At 38.0% G+C, this 19,615-nt stretch overlaps 5 protein-coding genes across 8 annotated transcripts in view; 4 read left to right on the plus strand and 1 right to left on the minus strand.

Annotated features, from left to right (window-relative positions):
* The window catches only part of tbc1d32 (TBC1 domain family, member 32), a 34,040-nt gene extending 25,972 nt beyond the window's left edge, over positions 1–8,068 (minus strand). For 2 of the 4 annotated variants that reach the window (XM_057353464.1, XM_057353467.1), the window contains exons 1-17: positions 7,726–8,068; positions 6,980–7,217; positions 6,741–6,902; positions 6,318–6,495; positions 6,111–6,182; positions 5,886–6,011; positions 5,642–5,720; positions 5,437–5,540; positions 5,258–5,319; positions 4,941–5,076; positions 4,770–4,829; positions 4,029–4,131; positions 3,356–3,493; positions 3,179–3,268; positions 2,505–2,647; positions 1,661–1,788; positions 1,017–1,218 (exon numbers count right to left, since the gene is read on the minus strand). In XM_057353464.1, the coding sequence (XP_057209447.1) occupies positions 1,017–1,218; positions 1,661–1,788; positions 2,505–2,647; positions 3,179–3,268; positions 3,356–3,493; positions 4,029–4,131; positions 4,770–4,829; positions 4,941–5,076; positions 5,258–5,319; positions 5,437–5,540; positions 5,642–5,720; positions 5,886–6,011; positions 6,111–6,182; positions 6,318–6,495; positions 6,741–6,902; positions 6,980–7,134 (1,938 nt within the window). In that variant the 5' untranslated portion in view covers positions 7,135–7,217; positions 7,726–8,068. The other 2 variants (XM_057353466.1, XM_057353465.1) reach the window with 2 other exon arrangements.
* Positions 8,069–8,108: 40 nt separating this feature from the next.
* On the plus strand, positions 8,109–10,679 carry hsdl1 (hydroxysteroid dehydrogenase like 1). The gene is made up of 4 exons (XM_057353054.1): positions 8,109–8,471; positions 8,605–9,050; positions 9,165–9,383; positions 9,530–10,679. The coding sequence occupies exons 1-4, from the start codon at positions 8,252–8,254 to the stop codon at positions 9,599–9,601; spliced, it is 957 nt and encodes a 318-aa protein (XP_057209037.1). The 5' UTR covers positions 8,109–8,251; the 3' UTR covers positions 9,602–10,679.
* A 203-nt stretch (positions 10,680–10,882) lies between these two features.
* Positions 10,883–12,937, plus strand: gja11 (gap junction protein, alpha 11). The gene is made up of 2 exons (XM_057352865.1): positions 10,883–11,148; positions 11,759–12,937. The coding sequence occupies exon 2, from the start codon at positions 11,784–11,786 to the stop codon at positions 12,639–12,641; it is 858 nt and encodes a 285-aa protein (XP_057208848.1). The 5' UTR covers positions 10,883–11,148; positions 11,759–11,783; the 3' UTR covers positions 12,642–12,937.
* A 1,185-nt stretch (positions 12,938–14,122) lies between these two features.
* Positions 14,123–14,995, plus strand: gja13.1 (gap junction protein alpha 13.1). Its single transcript, XM_057352986.1, has one exon. The coding sequence runs from the start codon at positions 14,123–14,125 to the stop codon at positions 14,993–14,995; it is 873 nt and encodes a 290-aa protein (XP_057208969.1).
* A 1,741-nt stretch (positions 14,996–16,736) lies between these two features.
* Positions 16,737–19,019, plus strand: gja12.1 (gap junction protein, alpha 12.1). Its single transcript, XM_057353256.1, has 2 exons — positions 16,737–16,847; positions 18,223–19,019. The coding sequence occupies exon 2, from the start codon at positions 18,258–18,260 to the stop codon at positions 19,017–19,019; it is 762 nt and encodes a 253-aa protein (XP_057209239.1). The 5' UTR covers positions 16,737–16,847; positions 18,223–18,257.
* The last annotated feature ends 596 nt before the right edge of the window (positions 19,020–19,615 follow it).

Consider the following 19,615-nt stretch of genomic DNA (forward strand, 5'->3'; position numbering starts at 1 on the left):
TGATAACAGAAACGAATCTGAAATATGCACACACTTGCTCGTAGGTTGTTTTGGTGAAGAAAAGTTTTTGGCAAAATCATGTGTGCTAAGTTATATATTACCAAATGTTCATGACACAGACATTTAGCAAAATCAGACCATATAAAGTGTTTTATTGTTCAAACGAACATAATGTCTGTTTTAGTCACAAGTGACTCAAGAGTAAAGGTCAATCAAGACAATATCTTGATATATTTCCAAGGAACAAATGAAAAGCTAATTTGCAATAACAGATAACAACATTTTTTAAAATTGTCAATAATCACGTTTTTATTGAGCATTTCAAGTAATATTTCAAGTATTATGTTTTTTTGATGAAGTAATAATAACTTACTTAACTTAAGCACAATAAAAACATGATAACACAATAAAAAATATGATGGTTTTTGCAAATGAACTCTGGTTCATTGGCTGGTGATATGACACATTAGTAATTTAACCAATGCATTAAAAAGGGATAACTTCTTAAGTTACAAAACATTTGCACAAATGACAGAATAACACTTAAATGACCACAAAAATTGTAAAAAAAAAAAAAACTGTTGAAAAAATAGATAAAAGATGCTGACTTTTTGCATACTTGGTAGGATATTAGGAGCTCAAGTTATTGGCTTTTACATTTAATTAGTTAAAAATGTTTTTTAACTATTTATGTATACTTTAATGAGTCTATTTATTAAGGTCATTATACGGTTTATACGTTAAACTGTAAAACGACCCAGTGTTCGGGCATCACCACTCTTGTAACGAGTCACATCATCATCATCATCATCAAATTTGAAGACTAGAACTAACCGCTGTATAAACCTTAATTACAGGGATGCTGTAACCTATGGGTTTAAGATCCGGGCTGCTTCAGGTTCAATCCCCAAAGGGCACCATTATCTACAAGTGCAAAGGGGCCGTCCCTGTAAGTCACTTCAGATGAACACATCAGCTACACGGTATATTATCACCCCAGCGTGAATAAAAGTCACCTTTCTCCAGGCTTTGGCGATGCTCTCGTGCAGACGGTAAGGCCGCAGGACTTGCAGCCCCTCGCAGGTGTTGTACATCTGCCGACAGACGAAGAGGAAGGCCCCGCTCACAGCGGGAGAAATCTCCAGCTCAGAGAACACGAGTAGCTCTTTTGCCAACAGTCTCTGGGTAAACTGCACGATCACATGTGCTGCAGAAATACTGTGGGAATAACAGCACATATTAGCGAAAAATTATTCAATGATTTAGCTTTGAATGTCATAAAGGGTTATAACAGACCTGTTGTATACGTGAGCAACACATTTAAAAGTGACAAGGTCATTTTTATTGTTTCCTCCAATCCAGTTTTGGGTGAATTATCCCTTTAACCACAGATTGTTAAACTGTTCCTTTAACTAAAAATGTGAACTATTCCGTTCCATTCTATTCCAGGCCCCTAGGTTTTACCCTTGGTTTTGTTTCTATCGCAGAGTACATTCAAACTCATCTCACTGAAGGCACAGGTGTCACTGAAGAATGACAAGTTTTTCTATCCTATGCATGCTGATGATATACCCGCCACAAGTGCAGACTTACTCGAGACGACACTAGGCGGAAGAAGAAATAATGAATGTAACCTGAGTGTAAAATTAGATTTACTTACCTTTCACCCTCAGCCGAGACGAGATTTCTGTCATAAAGCAGGAGTGATAAACCTCGTTCAGTGGTAGCGATTCGCGCCAGGGCGTCTGCAGTGTAAGTCAGGGCACTTTCCAAGGAATTTAATTTGGGCTGCGACAAAAGACAAATCGAAAACGCTTCGGGTGAACAGTATAATGCATATAAAATACTAAAGGATTAGGTTTCTGATTAGATGTCATAGGGAGAAGGTTATATTGTGTTTTATTTCTGAATTTAAATGAACTGGTTTGTTCTATTGTGCAACTGTAAAAAAAATCGATTTATTTCCATGATGCTATGTGACATCAGTTCTAAGAGAATGTGCAGCCATTGAGTTACTTTTAGAGGACAAAAAAGCCATTGATTTATCATTGGATCTGTGTTGTAATAGACAGGAAAAAGATCATTCTTGTCTAGTCATCAAGGGGTCAATATAACTGCCGTTGTATGACGGCTTAAAATGGCTGTCTGTGCAGGGAGCGTACAGAAGTAGAAGGCAACAGGGCCAAATGCAAAGTTTGTTTTGCATCCTGTCTAATGAGATGCCATCCCCAAGGCCATTTTAAAGGCAACATCCCAGTTGCTGCCCATGATATCCCACAGTCCTCCGATGTTTTGGTGGTTTTTAAAAAACTGTTTAAATAAGTATATTACTTTATACACACCATGTACTCACGGCTTGACTTTGACAGACAGACCAAGGTGGAGCAAAAAATTAAATAAATAGTGTAGAATATGGCACCTTTATCAGAGCAGCAATTATATTTCATGATCACATCTAGACAACTGGCAATGCAAGGGTATGGGAGCATTTCTACAGTGCTCACCAGCTTTCCTTTAAGCAGTGAGATAATAGGGTCCAGCAGCGTCTCTATCACAGGGATTTGATAGAGAGACTCCACGGCACACTCCGTGCGGTCACACAGCGTCCTCAACACCTCCATTACAAGACTGGTGGGGGAGAGCGAGTCTACGAAACACGCACAAACACAGACATCAACTCTGTGAGTTCCTGTTGGGAGTCTCAGGACACAGCGGTTATCAGCAGAGTTCCTAAAAATAAATGATTTATATTATAGCACTTAAGATCCAACAAGAACAAACAAAGAGCCTAGAAAGACTTTGTCTGTGTGACATATCACTTTTAAGTTATAGTCAACACAATACATGATTTGTATTTTATAAACATCTTGAAAACAATCTAACCAACAGCCAGATCCACACATCGATAACTCAATATTGGCACAATTCTGTGAGTTTCTTTGGTGTGAGAAAATATGTAAAAAGCAGTTTATTCTTCCAATGAAGTGAGTGAGTTCAGTTGATGAACTAGAGGAACCCTTGTACCTTGTTCTGGTCCTGATAAAAACACTATGAGGTAAAACTGACACACCCATATCACTTACGCTCACTTAAAGTCCCACATACAGTCTGATGACTCTGATCATTAAGGCCAGACGTGGGTGAAACTTTATATTGATTATGACACGCAATGACACACCTGTATGCGCTGTCTCACCACCGAATGGTTTAGGGTGTTGGTACATGATGTTGATGAGTATCACCACTAGATCGGTCAAAGTTACCGGATCTGAAACAGACAATACATTACACATAGAGTGAGTCAGATTTGCTATTCTCATGGGAGTTTCAAAAGGTCTGCTTCCTCCCAACGTACCTCTCCGTTTCTTTACTTTAATGGGAAAAAGTTTTCTTCCATTAGTGTACATCACAAGCCTTCCGAGTACGCACAACGAGTGAACGAAATAAATATACTCCAGCTCTTTGGAAACATAGAGGGTTCTCTGAGCAGTACCTGATAAATAAAACACAAGAAGATTTTGAATGCGTTTATTTTTAATTTTTTGGGCTTATTAATCACAATAATAAGATAAAACTGAATTTCATGTATATTTTTATATTTGAAGTGAATTGTGACCTGTACACGTAAGATTCACCCTGTTAGACATATCAGTTCACTGTAAATTGTGCCGATCATAAACATGCATCTTTTCAATACAATTTAAGATGGTTTTACAACTGCAGGTGGTCCAGGGCTGGCAGTTCAGCCTCGAGTACATCCTAGCAGAAGATAAACAGCGTGTAAATGTTTGGTTCGTTTTTCCATGTGGGTCTTTCAAAAAAAGAAAAAAAAACACTGAAACCGGCTTCTAGGAAAGTTCTTCACTGTAAACTCATAAACGTGGAATAATCTCTGCACAGCTAGTGATAATCTAGCTGTTTGACCATGAGAGGAGAGTCTATCACAGCACACAGGAGAAAACATATGCCAGGTTGTCAGATAAAGTTTGATAATTGTGCACAATGTGTGGGCAAAAGTTCAGCCGTACCAATCTGCTGATGTTCCAGGCCATGGCTGATTTCCAAGATTTCATCTCGGACAGAATCACAGGAATCATGGTAATAAATGCACTGCTGAAGAGCATTTACAATCTAGGATTGACAGGATAATAATTAATGATTAATAATATGCATTAATTCTACACTTAAATACGTTGAATACATTTGTAAAAGTCAATTAAAAAATGACTTTTAGCACATTTCATTTTAAAACTTCATTTAAATTGGCCAATTTCTGAATGTTATTCTAACAATTTTTCGATTTCTGCAGAATAGTATGATAGTATATTAATAGTATAATTTCTGTATGTATAAAATCTCCCTACTGTACATTTCTTAAAAAGTGCTGTACAGCAGAGAACACTGTCTGCCACCATCTCCCACAATGCACTGCCCTTAACTTCACTCTCTATTTAATCGTGACAAATGATCTTCAAGTAATTACTGCCATGACATTTAACAACTGTACTTAAAGTCTTTCTTTTGGCCGTCCACAAGTGATATTTAAACATAAAAAATACAAAACAACCATTTTAAGATGACTATAACTAAGTAATAAAGTAATCAGCATAGAGTGTTTACTGTGCAATATTCAGTAAATAGTATACTAGTCTATCCCAAGAATCAGAATGAGCTAAACTATATACTGTATCCTAATGTAACTTGACTTTGGGCTAAGGGTTAGAAATTTGAGTTGTATGAAGTTTATGATGCCAAATGGTGCAACTCACCAATGTCTTGTACTTCTTCTCAAGGAGCCTTAAGACAACAGTTCTGCTGTAGTAGCCATGCTAAGAGAAGAATTGTAAGTCATCAATTTTATCTGTACTCTAAAAAGGAAAAGGAACTCTAATCGTTGAGGAAAATATTTATCTATTCTTTGTTTGCTAAATAAAACTCACCATCCATTTTTTAAACCAGGTGGCTTTAATATCCAGTAGAGAGATTAAGTGTATGGGTTCGAGAGATTTCTCTGCGCCAAGTTCAGAATGTAGAGAGAGAAGAGAGAGGGTGGCCTCGATGATCTCCTCCATGTACCTAAAGCACAGAACATAAAAGAATGTATATTAAAGATAATGAGTCATAGAGAATATCCTGATTAAGCAGAATAAATATATTTATATATAAAAAGCTTCACTAGAAATATCTATATTGGTTACTGCCTCGAAGTTTCATTTCAGTTGATCATATTTTGGATAATCGAAACGGCACAACTCACTTTTCAGGGTGTCGTATCCAAAATGTTGTCACTTCCTTTTGAAAGTCGTTCATTAAACACATCTAAAACCATCAAAGAAAATATATCATTACGGTTCAATCAGTCTTTAGCCACACAAGCGCAATTCTGCTCAACGTCGCGAGCAACGAGAAAGGAGCGTCTGACACATTGACACATACTTGTTTGAGAAGACGAGCGATATCCGGTCGGTTCGCATCGATCCCTGTAGAGCCACTGGGAAAACTCAACTTATGGTAGAGGAAATGCGCCTCCAAGCTTTTTACTAAAATGGATGACATCACATAATGTAAAGAAAAACCTGAGATGGCGCAGTTACGAGATGAGCAAAACATTTGAAGGTTAATACTAATATAATCCTATTACCTATGCTGGTGTATACGTCCTTAGTTACATTTAATGGAGAAGATGAAAAGGTTTTCGCAAAGAAGCAGAGAACTTTATCCTACGACAGCAAAGTACCACAACACAGGCATTAGACTCCTACATCGCGTGTATCATAAGAATAGAGGAACAAACTTTTTATTCAAACGATTCACGTTATTCATGAAACAGATAATTGAGCACCACATATCACAACAGACAATGCTTCTTAGCACTGAGCTCCTACACTGATGTCAGGGTCAGGGTCAGAAAGCGCAGCTGATAGGTTTCTGCGCAGGGCGGTCCAGCTTTCGCAGCTCAGAACATCAGACGGGGGAGCATAGCAGAGAGATTGCAGGGCGTCCCAGCGCACCTGCAGATTGATACAAAGGTTGCATCATTAAAACAACAATCCTTTCACACTGAAATTTGAGAAAACATAGGGACCATTGTGTTAAGATTACAGCTTCACCTCGCGTGGCCGGCTGGGGTCAAGCTTCTCGGCGATGACTTGCAGCTGTTCATGCTTGATAAATGCATAGCTCTGTGTTTTGAAATAAACGTTATTAGTGCTTTAGCCAATGGTATGAATCCACTATTGTCTATAATGTATAGCTACTTCAACTAAATATTTCAACTGAAAGATCAATTTTTATGTTTGGCAAGTTGGGCTAAAAACCTGGTTGAATGAGGAGTCACTGTCAGAGCAGTTGTCAGTGTAATGGCTGCTTGACTGCTCACGTTGGCTCTTCCTGTGCATTTCCTCTTTCTTTAGTTGATCTTCTTCAAATTTATTAATCAGGGATTCCACCACCACCATCATGGTCTGTTTCAGCGTTTGCATCATCTGTTTATACCTAACAAAGGTTTTCATCTTCATTTAGGTCATGTGATACGTCATAGCTTGACCCATTTATTAAGGTCATAAATGCAATTCAACAACATGAACATCAACAAAATGAATATGAAAAATACTTTAAATGTTTCGAAATATTTCTGACTACTTTCAAATTTCTCATTGTATTGATTCAGATATCTTTGCTTAACGAAAGGCACCACTAAAACATTCAAACACATGACAAGGAATCGTAAAAGCACATACTGTGTGGACTCCCGAGTGTTCTTTGTAACAGCATGAACCAGGGTGTCCTGCCCTGACCCGACGGCATGACCATCACCCCTGGCAGAACTCTCTGTCTGCTCTTCAATAACCGCTCCCAAGCTGCTCTCCACATACTCCCGCAGATACTTCACAAACTCATAGCTGAAGAACAGGAGAACAGCATGAAAATAGCTTAAACAAACAGCACAATCAGGTATGTGCTATGAAAGGTCTCTCACTTGTGAAAGTTCTTGTCAGTTTCCTCCAAGTGAAGCAAGATTTCTTCTGCACATTCCACCGACGGTGCTCCTGAGATCCTGTCTTTCACACTTTTCAGGAGCTCTCTCAGCAGGCATTGGAGCTCGGTCTCATCTTCAGTGGCGAACTGAGACATCGCTCCTTAGGGGGTGTGATCAGCTCTTCTCTACAGGAGATCTATGGTGCTTGAGTCAATGTGTTAACTGAGGTGTGCTTGGTCTATAGTAGATAGAGAAATATATTTTTTTTTAAAGTTTGCGTAAGATGCTTATTGTTGGATCTTGGCAAAATGTTGAATGCTCTCTAATATGTAAGTGACTTTGAATAAATATGGCAGCAAAATGAATTAATACAACATATAATTGTAATGTAAAAATGCATTGCAGCCAGGCACAATCTACATAATACACAATATGCATATAGATATAAAGATAAATATTGCATTAACTATAATACAAAATATCGCATGAATTATTATACATTTATTTTGGATACAGTAATAACAACAATTAGGTCAGACCACTACATCTAAGCAATAGAGGCTATATATGTAACTCAGGACTATATATGTAATTTATGTTGTAATTCTTACTTACCATTTCAGATGTTTAGAATTACGTTATGAGATGCGGCTGGAAAGAATTCCAGTTTCTCATTGGCATATAAATGCGAGGTAACGTTAACGTTAGAGAAACACACATCCAACTGTTTTAAACATTAAGCCTACCTGGCATATTTCACGGTGTTCAAACAGATCAGTTCCGTTCTGCTTCCAAAACATTGGGAATAAGTAATAAGCAAACGTTTCACAGAGCTGTCTACAGTACATTAGCATAGCATCCGTTTCTATGGAAACAAGCTCCGCTGAGGAGAAGCGTCCGCGTTGCAAACTCCGCTTTTAGACATTTGTGTCCTGTATAAATAAGCTCCAATGTACAAAAATATAAATATACTTCGGCTCGAAATTCCCAAAATGTATAAATAAAGATACTGAATCGTCAAACGAAGAGGAAAATGTGATGTTTGCCTGTGCTGGACGCTCACACAAGACGCTCGGGCTGATCATGTGACTGCGCTTTTCCCGATCACGTGATAACTTTTCTTCCGGGTTGTGGATTCACGTGTGACGGGGGAGAAGAGATCTGTCGAAATTGTGTCTGTTCAAAATTTTTAAGAAACGTTGTTAAGTTTAAGCGTTTCAAATATAACAGCGTTTATTTTCTATTAACTAGTAGTGTCGATTTCGCTTTGTGATGGCCGCTGTTGACAGCTTCCAGCTCTTGTATAGAGAAATTGCCAGATCGTGTAATTGTTATGTTGAAACACTGGCACTGGTAGGCGCGTGTTACACAGCCAGCAGGGCTGTGCTTTTTATGAGAGACTGTTGTCGTTTGATAAGGCTTCATTTTATCCCTCGTCTTGTATACCGTAGGGATCTTAGGCAGCGGTATGGAGAATGGGCTGTCATTTGTGGTATGCTTAAGCATGGTTGCACTGTGATGTTATGGCACGCTGATATTTTTACACATACTTAAAGTCCACATTAAATTAGTGCCATCTTTTGCAAGATTGGTGTGAATGGTCTAAAATGTATTTCCCTTTTTAGGTGCTTCGGGGGCAATAGCTAAAGCATACGCTGCAGAACTGGCTAGACGTGGCATCTGTGTGATTCTGATCAGCAGTGACGTCACCAATGTAGCTGACACCGTCAGATCTATCGCAGACACTTACGGGGTTGAGACCATATTGATCGAAGCTGACTTTAGCCAGGGACCCTCTGCCTGTAAACCTTTAAAAGATGCCATGCTCGGTAAAGATATTGGATTCGTTATAAACAGTCTGGATGGGTCTCTGGATTTCTGCAGAGACTTTCTAAACCTGTCTGAAGCTGAAATGTGGGACACTCTTAATAAAAATATAGTGGGGGCTACCCTTGTCACCCGTCTGGTTCTGCCCACCATGGTAGAGAGGGGAAAAGGTGCGGTGGTGAACATTTCTAACGGAAGGTGCTTCCGTCCCGCTTTTGGACGGGTTGCACTCTCAGCATCAACGGTCAGTTTACCCACAATTCACTGTCATATTCCGCTGCCACACATTTACATTATCCGTTAGTTTGGTAACAATCACTTGGTTTTCTAATTCTACTGCGTTGTCGTTTTGACACAGGCTTTTCTCAATAACTTCAGTAGGGCTCTGCACTATGAATATGGACATCGAGGAATCTTTGTGCAGAGTTTACTACCTTTTAGAGTTGCATCTCAAGCACCTGAGGACTACGCTACTGCTGGCTGGTTCGTTCCAAGTCCGCAAGTGTATGCAAGCCACGCTCTTTCAACCCTGGGCATATCTCACAGAACCACAGGATACTGGCCTCACACCCTCCAGGTAAAATTTGAGTGATTCCAGTTAGTTTCCTTTTTTCAAGTTCAACGTTTATTCGTCACATACACAACCACACATATACGACATGCAGTGAATTTTAGAGAATAAGGTATGTTAATCTAGTGTGATTCTGTCTTTTGTTTTTCTAGTTTCGGCTGGTGCAATGCTTGCCAGAGTGGGTGTGGATGCTGGGCACGCGCGTATTGACAAGGGCCACTTGAGAAGGCTCCTACCCCCTCGACTTCCTCGTTCTTGAAATTTTATTTGATATTTCAGGTTCATATAGAACAAACTTTTTAAGCCCATTCATAATACATGATTGATGGAAGTGTGACGCTGAAAATGCTGTGTTACATCTCTGTTTTTCAGTTTATTTGCACAGTAGTTTTGTAGGTGGTTTGAACGATAATGCTTGGATTAAATAGATATTTTTGCACTATTGTTTTTTGATACTTTAATCCACACTTGGCAAAGATCATATATTTAGAAGTAAGGGCTTTTGTAAATATGGTATTTATTTCAACTACTAGGGTTTTTGAGTTTACTGGTTATACTCAGCAAAGATGTGTTTTCTTGATTGTAGCATTATGTAACCAGGGTTTGGTATCTATTTACCACCATAAAACATCAATAAAAAGCTTCTGTGCCAAAAATGCCTCACATTCACTACCACTTTATATATTTTGACCATCTTCATATTTTTAATTGATTTTTCGTTAGTACTTTTTCATATAATTGTATACTGTAGATGTTTTTTTGTTTGTAGAGTGTTTATACAAGAGACAGTATTATCTCTGATTAGTTTGGTCGAATGTTGTGTCTAAGCTTGCCAAGAATACATAATGCCCTTTCTATATGTATCTCAATTATATAACCCCAGCTAAACTGTAAAAAACACTTTTATTGTCTTGGACTTAGTATATCATCCTATCAGCAATGTCTTCAGGCAAAGGTGAGATTTTGACCAGAACTATCTGTTTGGATCAGATGGGGAGTGTTTGGGGAACCTGATTAAAAACAATCGTTATTTTTGCAGATCTGTTTGGTGGCACGGGTAATGGGGAACTTCACTTTAATGGTTGTTCGGGGTTTTAGAGCAGGGCCATTGACACCCCTCTATCACAAAACGTCATGTCTTATCGTTTTACAAGAGAATCACAAATAATGTCTCTTCGTTCCTGTTCAGCAGAATGGGTTTGAGGAAAAAAGTCCTTGGGAATGTCTATACTGATAAAAATGTATAGCTTCAAAGTAAGTCACTAAGGCAGAATGTTAGGGATAGTTTACCCGAAACAAAAATTCTGTCATAATTTACTCACCTTCTTCAAACCTGTATGACTTTCTTTTCTCTGCAGAACACAAAAGAAGATAATTTGAAGAACGTTGGTTTTGTATGGACGCGAAACCAATGCAAGTCAATGCAGCTCAACGGTTTCTGGTTACCAACATTCTTCAAAATATCTTCTTTTGTGTTTTGCAGAAGAAAGAAAGTCATACAGGTTTGACATGACAAGAGGGGGAATAAATGATGACAGAATTTTTGTTTCTGGGTGAACTATCCTTTTAATGTATTCTGACCCAAAACTCCAGCTTTAGTTGTCTTTACACACTGGTAATGGGGCGTTCTCATCTTTTTGTCCAAAAGCTGCAGCCTTGATATGAAAGGGAGGTGGCAGAGCGGAGATGAGGGGTTTAGAGAAAACAGTCATTTGCATCTGTTTGGTCCTTCCCGAGGGTGTCATTTTTTCTGTTCGTCAACTTACATTTGGTAAGTGAAAATATCATGTATATTCTACTTGGGTCAATTGTACACATTTGCTTGTTTATTAGTTATATTTTATTTCACATTAACATTTTTTGGTTTAAATTGTTTAAAAATCCTAAAACTTTTCCAGATTTTCAATGAGGTCTTACACTTAGAATGCTGGGTTGTTTCAGACCATGGATGGGAAAATGATAAGACATTTTCTAGCTTAATTTTGTAAAGCTTTTGTTGGGTTTGTATTATACCCAACCATGCGTTAAAACAACCCAACATTTTTAGAAAGTAGACTTTGGGACCCCACTACGTAAATCTTACCATAACGTAGACACATATATTAAAAATGATCACGTTCAACAATATTTACAAGCAGTCATTTTGGAAAATCTTCTGTTCTTTCGAAGGTGGAGAAGAGAAAGAGTCTTGTTTTTGTCACTATCAATGTTTTGGGTTCTCCGAGGGCTGAAACCTTGGTTCCCATCAACAATATTGTACAGAACGTTTTTCTGTCTTCTGACAATAAGCATCATATTTTGTCTGCCACCATTGGTAGTCACTCCCCACATACAAACAGAAAACAAATCGTGTGTTTTACATCTTTTTGAATTTATTTCAGGAATTTGCACGACTGAGACCTGAAAATGGGCGAGTGGGACTTCCTCGGCAGACTGCTGGATAAAGTCCAGATGCACTCCACCGTGGTCGGGAAAATCTGGCTCACCGTTCTGTTCGTGTTTAGGATCCTGGTCCTCTGCGCAGGCGCTGAGAGAGTGTGGGGCGACGAGCAATCGGACTTCACCTGCAACACGCTACAGCCGGGCTGCGAGAACGTGTGCTACGACAAGGCGTTCCCGATTTCTCACATACGCTTCTGGGTTCTTCAGATCATCTCTGTTTCCACGCCCACTCTGGCTTACCTGGGCCACGTCGTCCACGTCATACACGCCGAGAAAAAAGTCCGAGAGATGATGAATAATGAGCAACTCAGCCTGATCCCCAAGAAAGGCTACAAGTTGTACAAGTACATCAGCGGCAATGGGAAGGTCAACATTCGGGGAAGTCTTCTGATAAGTTACATTCTCAGTTTGCTTTGTAAGATAATGCTAGAGTTGGGATTCATCTTCGGGCAGTACTATCTATACGGCTTCACCCTTCAGTTCCAATACGTTTGTAACAATTTTCCATGTCCTCACAAGGTGGACTGCTTTTTATCAAGGCCTACTGAAAAAACAATCTTCATTTGGTTCATGCTGGTGGTGGCCTGCGTGTCTTTACTCCTGAACGTGATCGAGATCTTATATCTCTGTGTCAAAAAGCTAAACGATTGTCTCAGCCGGAAACGAGACTACACCGTGACTCCCGTGACCGCGATGGTGAACAGGAAGGACTTCAAGAGCAAGGATCAGGTGATTCAGAACTGGATCAACCGAGAGATTGAAGTTGGAAATGAGGGAACCAAAAGCGTGGCTTCAGAGGACATGCAAGAGGTCCGTATCTGATCGACAGGTCTCTGTACACATAGCCTTTCACACGGTCAACTTGGGTAAACAAACATCGAAACAAGCGACTCGTGCCTGCTTGAGACCCCCCTCCCGTTTCAATGTCTGTCAACCCACATGCTTACTGTTTTGTCTTTATGACACTTTCAAACAAAGTACACTACGCTCTGTCTGTTTAACAAATCAGGTGTAATGTTGACAATGATTGTTTGATAAAGACCTGTTTTCATTTGAAAATCTTTACTTACATTTGCTGTTCTTTACTGTTCAAATGTACAAAGGTTAAATAAACATCAAGCTTTACATTTGTGTCATGTCAGTCATTTTTCTCTTTTATACATTCCTCGTTTTCTTTTTCAATCAATTTTCCTTCATAAGTGTGCACTAAATGTGCCATAAAGCCAAAAGAGCCATTTTATTCAAAATGATGTTGCCTTTAAAACATTTTTCTTGTGGGTCAGGGAACTGAACGTAGTATATATTTTTGTTCAGAATCAGCTCTTTAATCATTAATGGACACTCCTCTGAACCTACGTTCAAGATACTTTTTCATCTGCTTACTTGCGGACAAAGTGACAGCCGGACACTTTCAGCAGATTACGCAATCTTAGCAAAGCCAAAAAATCAAGGTTCAACTATTGTCGACTATCACTTGGTATGCGATCTAGTCTCCATAAGGAAAGCGTACTTCACTAAAGGTATGTGTGAAATCAATATTGAATTGATTATGTTTTTTTATACAGCATCTGCAATATTAGTTACTGTAGCTGTGCTGTGAGTTTATTTAAAATAGAATAAATCAAATATAACAGGCAATGTGTTTAATTTCATGAATCTAACTGGTGGTTATTCGCTCTATTTTCACACACTTTATTTGTATTTATTATACAAAAAAAATAGTTTTTAGTGCTTCCAAAGTTCCTAAGACTTAATAAGATCTAAGTGTACTTAACTGCTTTTTTGAGACACCGTGAATAGAAGTACAAAAAAACTATATTTTTGGTAATGACGAAATTAATGTGTGACAATAGATCACTTTAAGTACATTATGGAAGTGTTTTTTATTCTATAAATCTAAATGTGTCAAATTCTTGCTATCCATTAAACCCACCTGTACTCTTTCTACTGCTATTTGTTATTCATTTATTTATGCACATACCATATGTTCATATAATGCTATTAATAATTAAAAATACTCTACTTTGTATTAATGAATCAACTTAATAATTAAGATGAATAATAACCTCTTACAGTCTTCGGTATCATCTTTTTTCTCTTCTCTTTGGACAACATCTAAAATATTTCAAATGATTTATTAATGATTAAGTCTATTAACTGTTTTAAGGGTGGCGTGAGTGTGTTATTCATGAAAACCTGCAGTAGATTATTGATTAAGTTTAAAACTAAAATGGACTTTGTCTTTTATTTCTACCAACTTTTCTTATTGTCTCGTGGCTCTTTTTTAAGGAACATCTGAGATCATGGGAGACTGGGGGTTTCTCTCCGCTTTACTGGACAAGGTCCAGTCCCACTCCACCGTCGTCGGGAAGATATGGATGAGCGTCCTCTTCATCTTCAGGATCCTGGTATTGGGAGCGGCGGCCGAAAACGTTTGGGGCGATGAACAATCTAGTTTGGTCTGCAACACATTACAACCCGGTTGCGAGAACGTGTGCTACGACTGGCAGTTCCCCATCTCGCACATACGCTTCTGGGTCATGCAGATCATCTTTGTGTCCACGCCAACCCTACTGTACCTGGGACACGCGGTGCAAGTCATTCACCAAGAAAAGAAGCTGAGAGAGAAAATTAAAAGCCTCGGCGAGGGTCACATGCTGAAGTCACCCAAATACACAGATGACAGTGGCCACATCAAGATCAAAGGAAATCTGCTTGGCAGCTATTTGACCCAGCTTTTTTTCAAAATCATCCTTGAGATTGCTTTCATTGTCGGACAGTATTATTTATATGGCTTTATTATGCTCCCTAAGTTCACCTGTTCCCGATCCCCCTGTCCTTACACTGTAGAATGTTTCATGTCCCGTCCGACAGAAAAGACCATCTTTATTATCTTCATGCTTGTGGTTGCTTGTGTGTCTCTCTTACTTAATGTCATCGAGGTCTTCTACCTGCTGTGTACCAGGGTGGGATGCCGGTCAAACAAGAGAGGCACGCATAATATTACTTCTGCTAAAAACCCAGCCAGCTTGGCGTCTTCCTGGCATGTGAAGGTGAGCTCTGAGGAATTAGCTTTGAAGCAGAACAAGTTGAACATGCAGTTCGAGAGCGGTCAGAGTCTCGGAGGAAGTTTGGATGGGGCTAAGGACGAAAAACAACTGCTGGCCGACCGTTAGATTTTGACTTTTGCATTAAATTAAGCAAAACCTTTTTTAATGTTGAAACGTCTACAAATTCCTAACAGGTTTTAAAATATTTCATTATTGTGATTGCACAATGCATAGTTTTACTGGTAATTTGTAAGTTTTGGTGTACTATATCAAAAAACAAAAGTGTTCATGTATTGTATGTAAATAAAGTGCGTAGCTATTAAGAGTCAGTGAGTAACTTAAGCACTGGTGAATGTTTTGTTTGTTTAGATATTGTTTTTAGCATTTGTCACATTTTTATTAGTTGCCAGCACTGATGTGTCAAAATAAATAACAACTGTGAGTGCAATGTATGAGAATTTCCTTTTTTGGAATAAAAATTAAAATTTTGAACAAATAAAAAGTGTATTTTCTAGTGCATATTTTGGAAATATTTTACAATAGGGCTCCATTTGTTGACATTTTTGATTACATTAGATCAAATTAACTTAATTAACAATAAACTTTCTACAGCACAGCATTCATTTTTAGTTGAAATTAACATGTATTTATTAAAGGTCCAGTCAGTGAAATCTAGGTTGTGAATTGCAACCAACCGCTCACTCCACCCCCCCTCCCGTTCGAAACACTATGGCGGCTGACAGAACATGGCGAATTACATGCAAGGGGACCCGCGGTGAATGTAGATAGAAATAGCTCATTCTAAGGTAATAAAAACATAACGCTTCATTGTGTAAGCTCTTTATACACCTCTGAAGACATAGTTATGTATATTATATTGCATTGCATTTCTGTCAATAGATCCTTCAAAACAATTACACACTGGACCTTTAACGTTATTTAGGCTAATACACAATGAACTAACATGAGTCACTAATGCAAAACGTTGTTGATATTAAATAACCTTAACGCAGATTAATAAGTGCTGTAAAAGTATGTTGCTCATTGTAAGTTTATGTTAGCTGATGCATTAACTAACGTTAATCAATGGGACTTTTTTGTAAAGGTGTTACCCGTTTTTTGCACAAAGCACAACACAATGGCAGCTTACTGTAATTCCAATAAGTTCTACGGTACTTCTTTACACAGCAAATAAAGTGACACCATTCCTAGAGTATGTTGATTTTACCCACCTATCCCAAATGAAGGAGTGCTGCTAATATGTCATGTTTAGTGGTTTTAAATATTCATAAAAGTACACTCATGATAGCTGCCATTATATTATGCTACACAATCATAATAAACCTGACGGCCTTATGAAATGCTCGGGGCTGTAGCTGAAGCTTATGTGATGGTTTTTATTGACTCCAGACACTGTGTTGGATTGAAGTAACTACTGTTCACGTCTGCTGAAAACCCCCCAGCGCTAAAACTCAAAGATTCATTATGTTATAAACCTGCTGCTGTTGTGCACGTGGAGGGAGCATTTATTCTGTCCTTTTCTCTCATGAAACATTTAAAAACAGCTGGTTTACTCCGCAATATTCCTTATTCTCAGGCTTTCCTGTAGAGTTGAATACCGTCATTATCCAATCAAAACACAGGGTCAACCTCCTGCACTTTGAAATACAATAATATTTTTTATATGCATGTTACGTGGGAATATGAGAGGACAGGCAGAACTTGCTTCACACGTAGCCTATGTACCAATCCCAGATAGACCTTTAACACAATTAATAATTAACATGAGGCTCAGTTCCACCGAAAACATCCACGCGACTTTAAGTGTCCACTACTGATCAGAAGTCAGAGGGAATGTGACAGCCCACCCGAAACAAAAAAAAGAAAGATTGCGAAATTGCAGTGAACTGAAGTTCAATCTATACACCTGACACTTTTATTCGTTGGGCAACACAGTCGCTGTATTGAGGCGCTACAGGTAAAAAAATCGATACTTTTTTACATTTTTGTGTGTCTGCTGTTAAAAAGATAGTGTGTATTATTGTTATTATGTTAAGTTTGTTTTGTTTATTGTATCTGGAGGGGTAAATAAATGTAACAGGTAACTCAGCTGATTAAAATGTAACTTCTTACATCGGTCTGTTCTGCACATAAATGTTAAACCGTGTTAAAAATGTTTAGAAATGTTAACCATTTGCTGCGAGTGTTAGATCACATAAGTCATTCACATTGTTAATAGCTCGAGGGTTGAATGTTAAAACAGCTGCTTGCTTATTAAAAGCGTTGCTTCTCTCTCATTAAAACACACATGTAATTGTTTTATTGCCTAACATTATTTTTTCTAAAAGAATATGAATATTTACAGCAATCATTCAATTCGCCGATCTAATTTTTGGTCTCATATTTTTGGTCTCAGTTTTGAGCTCATTTTTAATATTATAAGTCAGTTGAGGTATTATGGATACGACATATTTAAAGACAAATTTAGGATCTGCGGTATCAAACTAGCACATAAATTAAAATGTTGTCACTGTTCACTCATCCTGTATGCTCATTTCATTTTTTCCATGGCACACAGAGGTAGAAAGTTCAAAATAAGTTTCTTTCCATTCAATGGCTTTTCATAGTTTCCAAACGGAAAAAGAAAAACACAACAAAAGTGTAGCATTTCTTGAAGTTTTTTGAATTGATGTATTCAGTATTCACAGTAAAACAAAATGAGAGCAAAACTCAAAATTGGTTCAAAATTTTTCAGTTGGTTCAATTAAGGTATCATAAAATGTCACTTGTGGCTATGATCTTTTCAACTTTAACATAAAAATTTAGATACAACTTTAGAACAAGACAGAACTAAAAATTGTTAGTGTTTTAGGTGAATGCAGTTAAAATGATAGTTCACCCAAAAATGAAAATTCTGTCATTCCTTAACTCACCCTCTTGTCATTTCAAACCTGTATGACTTTCTTTCTTCTGCAAAACACAAAAGAAGATATTTTGAAGAATGTTTGAAAAACCGATGGTCTGCATTGACTTGCATTGGTATGGTGTCCACACAATAGAAGTCAACAGGGACCGACCGTTTTTGGTTACCGACATTCTTCAAAATATCTTTTTTTGTGTGTTTTGCAGAAAAAAGAAAGCCATACAGGTTTAAAATATCAACAGGTTGAGTAAATGGTGACAGAATTTTTGTTTTTGGGTGAACAAAATGCTGTTTAATAGCGTGTTAAAAATATCTGTACGTGCTTCCATTATTCCATATAACTATAATAGGAAAGTATTTTTTAAATGAACTAGAAAACTATTCTTTGAAGCAACAAAATCTAATCACACAAAATTGTGTTTCCCCCTAGGTTTTTCAGGCAGGGAAGGTACAAGAGGCACAAACATGGGAGAATGGGGCTTTCTCTCCAAGCTCTTGGACAAAGTGCAGTCTCACTCCACTGTCATTGGGAAGGTGTGGCTCACGGTTCTCTTTGTGTTCAGGATCATGGTTCTAGGGGCCGGTGCGGAGAAGGTGTGGAGCGACGAACAATCAAAAATGATCTGCAACACCAAACAACCTGGTTGTAAAAATGTGTGCTACGATCATGCTTTTCCCATCTCCCACATTCGCTTCTGGGTCATTCAGATCATCTTTGTATCCACGCCGACGCTTCTGTATTTCGGCCACGTTTTGCATGTCCTTCACAAGGAGAAAAAAATAACACAAATGCTGGAAAGTGAGGCTGAGAAGAAAGGCATCAAGCCACATAAATATATAGATGATCGTGGCAAGGTTATAATCAAGGGGCAATTGTTAGGTAGCTACCTGACCAGCCTGTTCGTGAAGATTCTGCTGGAGGCTGCGTTTATCACAGGCCAATACTATATTTATGGATTCATAATGTTTCCCAAGATCGAATGTTCCCAGTTTCCTTGCCCTCATACAGTCGAGTGTTACATGTCTCGACCCACAGAGAAGACCATCTTTATCATCTTCATGTTGGTGATGTCATGTCTCTCTCTGCTTCTGAATGTGGTGGAGATGTTCTACCTGATATGCCGCAGGTCAAAGAGACGTCGCAGCACGCATACAAGGACGTACCCTCATGGATTAAACGGATCGAAAATGTACATTACAGGGAATGCGGGTTCTAGCAAAATTTAAGGCGCAGAGAAATCTGCAATGCTGTAAAAACCTGTTAATAGCCAAATGAGACTCATATTATTATTCATATTTGCAGCTGTATTTTTTAAAATATTGTAAATTTGTTCAAATTATTCATTATTTTATAGACAATGTCTTTTCTCAGAATGAATGATGGAAGATCTCTGCATGCTGCGAAAGGACATTTCATTTAATTGTATTGAACTTCAAACCTTTCAATGGATAGTTGACTCTTATTTATATAAGAATGTTGAAAGATAAAAATATGTTAATGTTATGAAATGACATTAAAAACAAATAACACATATTTTATCATAGATTTTCATTATTTTACAGACTCCAGCGCTCACAGCTGGACATAAAATGTCTGGTTATGTATAACTGTTTGGTTAAAATAAAACCTGTGGATGTCATTATGAAACTTTATGAGAGTGTCAGCATTTAAAGGTAGGACTATATTATTTAAAGAGATATCATTAAAAAAAAACATTCATCATTTACCTTCTGTCTTCTGCAGAACACTAAAGAAGATATTAAGAAGAATGTTGGTAACCAAACAACATTGGAACCTATTGAGTTTTGACTTGACAAATACA

The sequence above is a fragment of the Triplophysa rosa genome, linkage group LG15 (genome assembly GCF_024868665.1).
Source record: "Triplophysa rosa linkage group LG15, Trosa_1v2, whole genome shotgun sequence".
Taxonomy (NCBI): domain Eukaryota; kingdom Metazoa; phylum Chordata; class Actinopteri; order Cypriniformes; family Nemacheilidae; genus Triplophysa; species Triplophysa rosa.